This window comes from Sinohyriopsis cumingii, chromosome 7 (genome assembly GCF_028554795.1).
Source record: "Sinohyriopsis cumingii isolate HCF-2022 chromosome 7, ASM2855479v2, whole genome shotgun sequence".
Classification (NCBI taxonomy): domain Eukaryota; kingdom Metazoa; phylum Mollusca; class Bivalvia; order Unionida; family Unionidae; genus Sinohyriopsis; species Sinohyriopsis cumingii.
In genome coordinates, this window is record NC_142967.1 from 119,290,150 (window position 1) to 119,302,388 (window position 12,239).

Sequence of the window (12,239 nt, forward strand, 5' to 3'; positions counted from 1 at the left end):
TCTACCTACTATGATTGATTATTAGGCATACTGTGTACGTTCGTCGCCAACAAATCAACCGAGCCAGCAAACAAGGCAAGCGCAATCTGCCGCAGGCTTCCTGAGGGAGGCTACATGGACGCATATACTTTTATGATCTGCTATACGAATTGTGCAACAAACTGAAAACACCCAACCATGTTGCCCTGCTAGACCCGTGATTATGGAAGCGCAAGCACCAAAAGAGTTTGACCGTGTCTTGCACATTCTTCGTTGCCGACGGGTCAGCCTTTGCTATCGCACGCTTGCATAATGGTTTGTTTCTCGTTACAACAATCGTAACGACGATATGCATTATGGCGCTATCCCTGAATACCACGAGATCTCGTAAGTGTACAACCATCCCATGATGGAGTGTGCGCTCTCCTATAACTCGAATACCATATCGCGATATGTATTCGTTGGAATGTATGTTGTCGTTTACGTGTTAGTAGAAATATGTGTTTGGTTTCCATATGTATAAGCAGTATCTTATCTCCAATATGAAAACAATTCGTCTACTAGTGGTCTGTGTGGTCATGCAAAAATTGTCTCTGCGGCCTAACGTTGTCCTGCGCTTGGCAGCCTCCGTGGTCTGTATAGCTGTCCTGCGTGTACAAGGTGGCCTATATGGTCGAGCGCATGCTAGTTTCTGCGAGTTACGAAGACAAATAGATGTTAGTCTCCGCGAGCTTCCTGTGGACCTCCAACCGAGGTAGTTGAAAAAGTACTTGAAATGTGATGACAGTCGGGGTGGGTAGGTTCCATTATAGTACTTGAAATGTGATGACATTTGGGGTAGGTAGGTCCATTATCATCAACCATCACTCGTATGATTTTGCTATCGAATGATCAAGTAGTATGATAATAGACGTTTTGATGATTACAGAACTAGGTTAAAGTCTGTTACCCCATATGACTTGGAGGTATTATTCATGCGTGGGCATATTCGCTTGATATGAGGGCAAAACCATGATGGTAGAAGGCTTTGTAATTCCTTTATTAAGGTACATACTATATAGAAAGAGGAAAGTACGATAATCCTTCATCAGAATCCTACTAAAACAAATAAATCTGTATATATAACTAGAGACATTTAAAGAAAAGACGTAAATAACATGACGGACATATTATCATAGCATTCAACTTACAGAGAAACATATCAGCAGAACATGATTTGAACTATTTTTAAGGGAATAAAAATGAAGCATATGTATATAGAGAGAAACTGAAAGATAAACAGATATAATAGTAGAATAGTATCGTACAGGCTAGAAAATATTTGATTCGTCTCCTACTGAGACTAGTGTCAGTATCCGCGACGTATGGAACCCTTCGCTTGCGTGTACACACCGTCGTACTTTTTAGACCAAACGCAGCTTCCTGAAAAGTGGATTGAACCATTTTTCTGGATATAGGTATTTGTGCATGTCAGATATATCAGCATGGCGACACATTAATTAGCTGTAATCTAAACACACAGCCAATCTGATGTTGTTTTCTTTTCAGGCAAAAATCAAATATATACCAGACAGAATATAAAGTGATATCGCTATATTCTCAGACGATGCAGGATACTATAAAGTGAAATTATATATATATATATATATATATATATATATATATATATATATATATATATATATATATATATATATATATATATATATATAAAGAACAACTGTATCATATAGTTTAGCGAATTTTTCATTCCACCCCTCTTAGACTCTAATCTATGTCCATCAATTTGCATGTCCACACATATGTCACTGCCCTCTAAACCAGTCGCACATCCCCAAAGCTAGATGGAACGGATAGGTTCCATTCTTCTCTCTCTCTCTCTCTCTCTCTCTCTCTCTCTCTCTCTCTCTATATATATATATATATATATATATATATATATATATATCTGTGTCTGTGTCTCTGTGTGTGAGAGAGAGAGAGAGAGAGCCGGGCTTTGTACAAAAAAAAAAAAAATACAACACCCTCTGGTCGTGGGGTTTATTTTCTGTCAATGATACGAGATAAAAGAAAAAATAATAATACTAAACCTACAACGAAGCAAAACAAATACTTCATATACGATACTAAAACAGAACAGAACAAATATTTAAATATACATTACAACAATCATTTCAAATATGGTACACAACGATACACAACCGCCACGCCGGTATTTTTGTATAGCAACATGATGACATAAAAATGGCACCATGCTAGACACGAAGATGTTAAACTCTCACGAATACACACACACACACACACACACACACACACATATATATATATATATATATATATATATATATATATATATATATATATATATATATATATTCGGAACCATAGGCGTCCACAAAATGAATAAAATGCCGTTCGATATGGCGAGTACCTATGGCTTTTATTAGGTACAACGCACACGACGTTATCGTCCCCTTCATGTGCGTCGTACATTAATCGATGACTGACTCACTCACGCGCTCACACATGACATATCAACGATGGTACAACGAAAATTCTGAGACAGAATACGTTTCTATTATTACAATCGTTTTAGTTATGCTGATCATATTACTTATATGATCCCAAGTCATACAAATACTCATGTTTTAAACTAAACTTGAGCTAATATGCAGGGTTTGAACTCGAAATAGATTACGAGACTAAATTAAGATTAAGTGTTAATGTTACTACACGAAATGCGCTGTATCCTATGTTTCTCAAATTCTGTCAGTGCATATTCCAAATACACAGTGTGCATATTCTAAATACGCAGTAAGGCACCGAAGAACTGGTTGAATGCGGCCTCTTTTTGTAAGCAGTGTCTAACGCACGTTACGATGAATGTACCAGTCATTACTGTATATGCAACTGTGTTAATGTAATTGCGCAATATGTAAAAACTTAACGTTGCCGCTACGTCAAGAATAACAACAACGTCATCGGAAAAGTGATACCTATGTCTCGCTAATTCTTAGCAGGCGAGACAAATAGTATGCTTACCCCAACTACGATCCGTGATGTTGCATATACTGTATATTGTCAATAGCATATAGCCGGATGGAATACACAACAGGTACCAGATGCCATGCAGTAGATAGAATAACTCCTTTAAGTGAAGCAAACCAGTCCCTGTGAATATTGCTATGACAATTCCAATGTACAGCGTTGTCGTAGAGAGTGGGAAGTCATCAGTTATAGCTGAAAAGTTATAATAAGTATCGTGGACGTATATTCGTAGGTTGTCTATTTTTAGGACTTAAAATCAAATTTGGACTATTATAAATTGCACATTCAACTAAATGACCCAGTATATCATAATAGACTTATATTGCTATCGATGAGCCACTGTATCACAATAGGTTTATATTACCACCAGTCTACCATCTACATGAGAAAATTAAAATACTAGCCGAGGAGCTAGGAAACGTCAATTTTCAATACAGTTTTGTCCTGCACATATCAAAAGAATTGCAAATAGGTGACACTAGCCTTTTACGGATCAGGAAATATTTTTTTCTTTTTCTTTATCTATGTACACAGACATATGTATGTATGTATGTATGTATGTATGTATGTATGTATGTATGCATGACAGACTGACTGACTGACTGACTTTATTTCCTCTTAAAAAGAGATTACATCAGATTAAACAAATTCATGATAATACAATGATTTTATATAATTTCTATCATTTTTATTCATGCCTTAAATATGTGCAGAATATCTTTATTTATGTCTGGATTACTTGACTTGAGTGTAATATTGCATAGATCTATATATATATATATATATATATATATATATATATATATATATATATATATATATATATATATATATATATATATATGCTTATGTATATATTTGCAATTAATAGTGATAATCGTCATAATAAGATTTAAAATGGCATCTATGGCGTAGTTTATCAGTGACTGATGGGATATTTATGTTTTCAGAATAAATCAGTGGCTTCCCATTGGTTGTGCTAGGTCATGTAAATATGATTAATTTGACGTAAATCAATAGTCTATTGCGAAGTACAGTCGCAATACACGGTGAATATAAGGAGAAAATTAAGAAATCAGACTCAATCCTACTTTGGAGTCATTCACACAAGCCTGCAGACGTGTTTTATGTTGTATTTATATATTTTTAGAGAGGAAAAACATTTGTTTGGACTGTTCAGTGGTGATAGAAAGTGGTCATTATTTGGACTATAATGTTATTCTGGAACTGTTGTATATAATTCGAAGGAGTTCTGGACAAAGCCATCTTGATAACGTCACGGTCCTCGGAGGACCTGTAGATTTCCGGTCCTTAGTAGGGACTCTTCATTCGTTAAGGACTTTCACAGACCTTATTGGGACTAGTTTGAATACACTTCATAATACTATTAGTTCCTCTCACATTTTTCATTTATATTTTTGACACGTGAATTGTTTGTTAAGTTTTATAAAACTTGCTTGTTTTCCTTCTTTTCTGTTATTTAAGTTCGTGGCCATGGAGTTGTAACATTATATATATATATATATATATATATATATATATATATATATATATATATATATATATATATATATATATATATATATATATATAATTATTAAAGATAAATATCTTTCTTTCAAAGGAAATATACTGTTTCTGGCATATTGGTCCCTAAGGTACTGTATTATTAAAGATCTCTACGATCTGGGTTACGATTAGTAGTACGATTAGTAGGTTTAACAGTACTTGTATTGTATTTGAGTTCCTCCCCAGGTCCTTCTTCTTCTTTACGAAAATTCTTGGCCACTTGAACCGCCATTCCTACGGCAACAACCGTCATTACCAGGAAGTAAAGAAACGTTAGAAACTTCGCCACCTAGTCCGCGAAATAAGAAAAAAACAAAAACAAACATATAGAAATAGCCACATAGCAGGCCGGAAAAAAACTATGCTAATTAGCAACTTGGGTGAAATCTAAATTGGGTGTTAGCGACTTATAAATTGGGTGTCAGCTTACTTGAAAGCAGTACATGAATCGGGTGTAAACTTTTTATATGTAAACGAAATGTAAATTAGATGTCAGCTTTCATGCAAGCGACATATAAATTGAGTCTCAACTAATGGTAAAACGCTTGATTGGAATAATTAATTTTTGTCGCTGTACTAAGTAACAAGAACTTAGTTCAAGTATTACAACAAAGGTTTTTTTTTTTTATTTCTCTATGATAATTGTTACATAATATATGAATACGGCATTCAACAGATTCGTATATAACTATAAAATAGGACCTTGACAAATTAACGCAGCTCACAAGCATGGTTGTTGTTGTTGTTGTTGTAGGGTTTAACGCCATTTTTCAGCACAAGATAAGCTATACTTAGAGGCCAAAATAACTGCTGGAGAAGAACCATGGAAAACCTCTGGAAGAACCACCGACCTACGAGAAGCTATTGGCATGTTTTCTCACGTACCCACGTTAGCCGAGCCTGAGACTCTATATATATTCAAGCAAGTATTGCAACATTAAAATTTATGTCTAGTTTACGTTAATTTATACTTTATATATTGTGTGTGATTTGGTTTTTAACGTAACTTTAAAAAAAAAACATGTCAGTCATATCGCTACGATGTCTGCAGTGTGGCAGTTCATAGTGATGTCTATCACTGGGGTATCATACCGCAGATATGTAGCATGATGTCCCACCCAGTGATATTATCCTGACACCAGACAGACCAGTCCTAACACTAACCTCTTAATGCTGAGCGCCTAGCGATGCAGCTGTTAGTACCATTTTTGTAAATCTTTGGTATGACTCGACCGGTGATCGAACCCACGGCCCCCGCATCCGAGGCGGGCGCTCTAACCACTAGGTAACCGGAGCGGTCATTATATTGTATGTATGTTCAATACAATTTGCCACTATGTGATATAAACATGCCTGACTTTATTTTTCACTAGGGCTTCATAGGAAAGAGTCTCAAATATGAAAGACTATAACATTTATAAGCTGTCATACCTTTAGCTCTGCATTTTGTGATCTGAATAAGGTGACTTATCCTTAATTGTGTATCATGTGATGTGTACATGCTGACCTACTTTTAACTGTACATCTTGTGATGTGTACATGCTTACCTACCTTTAATTGTGTATCTTGTGATGTGTACATGCTTACCTACCTTTAATTTTGTATCTTGTGTTGTGTACAAGCTGAAATAGTTTTAATTGTGTAAATTGTGACGTGTACAAGCTGACATACCTTTAGCTGTGCATTTTGTGATCTGTGTAAGGTGACATACCTTTAATTGTGTACCTTTTGATGTGTACAAGCTGACATGCCTTTAGTGGTCCATTTTTTATGTGTACATGCTGACATAGGCTTAAATGTGTATTTTGTGAGGTGTACAAACATACATACCTTTAACTGTGTATCTTGTGATGTGTAAAAACAGACGAGAGAGAATCCAATGCATAGTAAACACTGAGGAATAATCGTCGCAATGGAGCTGATGTTGCAGCCGTAATCGAGGCCACCTATTTAAGTAATAAAATTTAAAAGAGATGGAGAAACATAGTGTATGGTTACAGCACTAAAGAAAGTTATTTGTGATACATTACCCATCCTAGAAAGTATATATATATATATATATATATATATATATATATATATATATATATATATATATATATATATATATATAATTCTTCCCCAGCTAGAGATCGAAGACAGGTTCCATCCCGTTGCCTATACGCACAACCCCAATACCTTCCCATCTCCACTATGCGCGCACCGCCCAAAATGGATGAAACTTAGTCGTTAATTTAGACACATATGCGTAGCTGATACGCTTGCTATACTACCCAGTAAAAATATTCAAGTGCTCATATGCAGATGAGTTTGATATCACCCTTTTCTTGTGGCTGTTGATGTAAAATTTCTGGTCCAGATTATTTTAATTCATTATTTCTGAGTTTCGAAATTTTAGCTACAACAAGGTCACTACAGTCTGAGTGCATTATATATCTTAAATTTTCACAGTGTAGGACGGTACAGCTAAGTTGACTACATGATTAACAAAAACACCTCTATCAAAATACTCCTTTTCTATATTTATACGGCAAAGCTGGTTTCCTTTTTGCCTTCTATGAATTTTAATGATATAAATTAAGTCACTAACTTTCTTGTCCACGGTATGAGAACCATAATATTTATCATGAGAGGATTTTGAGGTATGGGCAAGAGAGCAAGAACTCTCTCACGAGGCTGAAAACTCCTTTCCCTCTGTATTTTTGTCATACCTTAATTTAATTATTTATTTTATTTAGTGTAAGGGACCGGCACAGTCTACCATTATTCTATTAAATGGTTCATCAAAATGCAGAAATATCTTGCAGATAAGCCTTAGGTATTTTTTGATTGAGTTTTCCTATCATTGACAAGCGTGACAAGATTTACAGTATTTTAGAAACATCACATTTAATTTTTTACTATTACAATGAATAATTCAAGATCTTTTGATAAATCTTAATGACTTCTAAAAGACCAGCCAAAGTATGGGCTAGACTGAGAATTTCCTGTCTATACGACTTAGGAACAACAGTGTGATATCTCAATGACCACTCGTTACCAGCGGGTACCTCAGGTGCTCTTCATTTTCACATTCTTAACATAATAACAAACGGGTACTTCTGTACCTTCAGATTTGCACTGAAACAAACAAGAGATCTCAGGATTTATTTCCTACTCGACAACGAGTGATTGTCATTGGTCACCCTGATTAGAATAAAGAGAATGAGTAGATAAAAGTGGATCACTGTGATAAATACATCATGACTGATCAGTACGAGGTGCAAAAGTAACCTCATCGAACGCGTGACCCTAAAATGTGTCATCAAAAAGGATTACTTTTCTGATCAACATCGTTCTTAAGAGCATCTGTGCCATACCTCTAGTAACCTCAAAAGCTGGGTATAAATAAGGAATTTCATTTTCAATAGGATCAACTTCTTTGATCGAAGCAAGGCTTGTCAGTAACTGTCAATGGTCATGAGACTAAGTCAGATGACAAATATACATAATGGAGAGAAACAATAACAAAGCAAATAAAAACACTCTCATTAGAAAAGGACTATGAAAAGCTTCATCCTCCCTATTTTAATAAGAATACGATTGGCAGAATCACTAAAAATTGATATCTAACCTCTCGACATGAATGGTTCATTATTCTCCATAATATGATAGACTGGGGATGGTTTGATCCATCGATTGCATTGCTTTCAATACATGACAGTGACCTGTGCCTCTTAGAAATATACCGTTCCATGACCTAGTGGTTAGAGCTTAGGTCTCGGAAGCGGGAGGTCGTGGGTTCAAACCCTGGCTGAGTCATACCACAGACTTACAAAAATGGTACTAACAGCTGCCTCGCTAGGCGCTCAGCATTACGAGGTTAGTGTTAGGACCGGTCGGCCTGGTGTCAGGATACTGTGATTGGGTGTGACATCATGCTACATGTCTGCGGCATGTTGCACCAGTGCTAAACATCACTATAAACTGCCACACTGCAGACATCGTAGCGATATGACTGAAAAATTGTTAAAGCTACGTGAAAATTCCTAACCACACACACACACACACACACACTTAGAAATAAGAGCATTTGGAATAGCTCTGTCTTGATTATTTTGCTAATTTTTTTAAAAAATTTGTAGCAATCAGAAATGACGTGTCTTTTCTTCTTGCAATATGTGCACGTAGGAAGAAATAAGGATCTCTGATGAATCTTATCTGAAACTTGATTCCTAGAAGTTGTGCTAGACTGAGATTTGGAAGTGCTCCTACGAAACTTAAAAGGCTTTTTACCAAAACAAAATCTGCTGTGTGCAGGACTTACTAACAAAGGAAACATTCTGAGTCAAGGAATAATCATCATCTTTACGAGCAGCATTTTGTAAAGTTTCGACCTTTTTGCTCATCAAGGTAGGTCCTAACGTCACGGGGATTAAATTCTTGCATTCTTCAATTGCTGAGATGTATGCGGGTATCCTAGTCATGAACAACCCTCTTTGCTCAGCACCACATATCAAGTAAGTGTTTTTTTTTTTTTTCTCTCTTGCAAATTCGACATTGGTCTGTCCAGGTTATAGTCTACAGTTCATAAACCTTTGTCAATTTGTCTCAGATAACATCTCATAACCCTTCATGATACGTTCCGTGACCACATCATAATCAGCAGTATGTTGTACTAACAGTAAAGTGTAGGCTTCAAGAGCCAATAAGGACACTTTGTAATAATAGAGTCAAATGCCCTCTTGGCAATTTCAAATTTTCAGCAATTACTTTTTTTTTCGACACAAGGATAACATTTACCTACTTCTTTGTTAAAATGGGCACTAACTTAATATTTCTAGTAACATCAATAAGTGTACTTATATATAAAACGGGGGTGGTTTCTACTTGACAGTTCTAATTCTTTTGATCTAAATTGAAATGTCCTTTTTTCTTTTTTTATTGTCTTTCTCTAAAAATGTATTTCTCCCCTCCCTCTCTTCCTTTTCACTTTCCATTTGCATTAACCTAACTTCTTTTTCTTTTTCCTCTTTCTGCAAATGCGTCTGTCTCTTTCTCTGTCTTCTCACTGCAACTGTATTTGTCTTTGTTTCTCTTCCACACCAATTGCATGTATCTCTCTTTCTGAAACTGCATTTATCTCTCCTCTGAAGCTTTCTTAACTCCATTTTCATCTTGTGTTTTAATTTCAATTATATTCCTTTCATTTCTAAGCCAAATAGAAACTTATTTATCAAACCCAAAACACTTTAATCGAAAACATTCTTTTCCACCAAATATTGGAGTAAAATTTTTTTTATTTTCTCCATTGTTAAATAAGCCTTCGCCTCAGAGAGATCATGTTGTATAGCAAGCTGGTGTAATTCATCTTTTTTCAAGGTGCCTCTTCCTTAATGGGTAGAATATAAACTATTATTCACCACTTTAGATGCAATTGTGAAAGCTTGTTGGTCTCAGTATAGGCTCTTAAATATGCAAAATTACACCAGTGACTTAGAAAATTCCGAAAGAACGTGAATTTCAATTTGAAAAACAACGTTTTTTGAAATTTTTTAGAACAATTCGTGTCCCGGACGAGCTCCCAATTTTCTGTTACGACACAATGGTCTGAAACTAAAGCCAGAACGTAAGAAAACCAACCAAGTCTTGTAACATTCAACAAAAAAAGTATTTTACATGAATACAGGGTGAAAATTTTAACAAAACATGTGCAGTGTTGTGAATTAAATCCCAAATAGTCCTAACAGTTCTACGACAGTTCCAAATCTATAAAGGTCCAGTTGAATTCCAGCATCATTCCAAATAAATTCCAATGTAGAATGTGTTGATGAGACTGCTTTTGTTCATATAAACATGTCTACCATTAATAATGATCCGAATATGTAATCCATACCCATAAAGAAATATTTATCTATGTTTTATGTTGTTTACAAAAACATGTTACTGGTCATGTACTACATGAGTTTGATTTTGGACAAGGTCAAGTACAAAATACAGATACACATAACATGCAGTCATCAAGAGAATCCAACAAATAATACAGATTAAATATACATAACGGTGAAATACATACATACATCTATCCATCTATCCATCCATCCATACATGCATGCGTGCACGCACGCACGCACATACACACACACACACATACATACATACATACATACACTCTTAACTTTTCCTGTTGTGGTTTCTCATTTTGTATCGCTTAAATCTCAATGCTGAATCATTACCAACCTGCCACAATAAGGATGACGGTGGCAGGTCCAATGAGTGTGGAGATAAGCAGAATGACCTGATAGATGACAAAAAAGACGGACACTTGCTGGTTGAACTTTCTGATCAACCTCCAATCTTTAATGAGAATCATTAGATTTGCAATGGTAGATGCTATCCATCGCCTCCTCTGTTTGTAGAACTCGTCGAAATCCTCTGGACAATGTGTTGTGTTCTCTGAGGACGCACAATACTCTATCCTCCATCCACTCTGTACCTATCAATAAACTGCTTTGTAGTCATTACTACTAAAAGATTCTGAAATTAACCAAGTATTACCATAAATATTGATTACTTTAAAGGGTTGAATGAAACTAGTTGCAAGAGATAAACGAGTTTCTAATAAAGTATACATATTTTCACGTACGGAATGGAAACACCAAGGTATTGCTATCGATCTTTAGATTGTTATGTCACCTACCAATGGGGACGGATGGATTATCATCGCGTATACAATTTTGGAGCATCTTTTGGGTACACGTCAATACAATGGGTAAAATTTCTAAAGGTGTTGATGTATATTATTGTTAACGCTTCCGGTAAGGTTCCAGCACTTTAAGTTTAAACACTGATAGACAGGAGTAAAAATAATCAATATTGTATATACCATGGTCTAGTTTGCCCTAAGAACGTATTATTGATTCAGTTGACATCCACTCAAACATTAAATGTGGTTAACGGACCTCTCAACAACTTCTTGCACAATTAACTTCCTAATTCTCAAAAAGGGTTGAAGTGTACAGAATAAAATCTATTCTTAAAACATAAATAATGTGTTATATTTACCAGCAACGTGCACAGCCATCTGTCTTCTCCCATATCCTTGGTGAGAAAGTCAAATGATGATTCAACGTTTGTGGCGTAGATTGGTAGAACGTCCCTGATGGCACTACAACGGTACACACTGAAGCAACCTGGAGCGCACAGGACAGATCCAAGTACATGTTCTGCCGCCTGAAGAGTTGACATACTAGCAATCATTAAAATTATTACTAGACTGGTATAGGAAGCAAGATATGCTTTTTGGCAATATCATATGGCCAAAATTACAGACTGAGAAGACCGAAAGAAACATAAAAAATCATTACCAATGTGCACATAAAAAATCTTTTGATAACAATACTGATGCACTGATGTTAGTAGGTTCAGAGCACATAGAAAAACCACTCAAGGACGTCGCAAAAAACCAACCTGTACAGAAAGTGCAACGAATACCCATTCGACGCTTAATGTTTAATTTATATGTATCGAAATGTAATAGGATGAAAAGTACTTCTGCAGTTATCAAGCGGTAGAGGAATTCTTCTGAAAAACCACTGATGCACTATCGTTCGAATTCTGCGCCGATATCAATTAGGGCTGTTCCCTACAAAACAATTGCGTGA

General features: G+C 35.6%; 1 protein-coding gene across 1 annotated transcript in view; it reads right to left on the minus strand.

Annotated features, from left to right (window-relative positions):
* LOC149796015 (uncharacterized) overlaps nt 1-12,239 on the minus strand; it is a 74,272-nt gene that overhangs the window by 30,933 nt on the left and 31,100 nt on the right. The window contains exons 11-15 of the mRNA XM_089964164.1: nt 11,641-11,808; nt 10,816-11,071; nt 6,427-6,542; nt 4,756-4,885; nt 3,022-3,219 (exon numbers count right to left, since the gene is read on the minus strand). Of these exons, the coding sequence (XP_089820290.1) occupies nt 3,022-3,219; nt 4,756-4,885; nt 6,427-6,542; nt 10,816-11,071; nt 11,641-11,808 (868 nt within the window). The remainder of the gene's footprint in view (nt 1-3,021; nt 3,220-4,755; nt 4,886-6,426; nt 6,543-10,815; nt 11,072-11,640; nt 11,809-12,239) is intronic.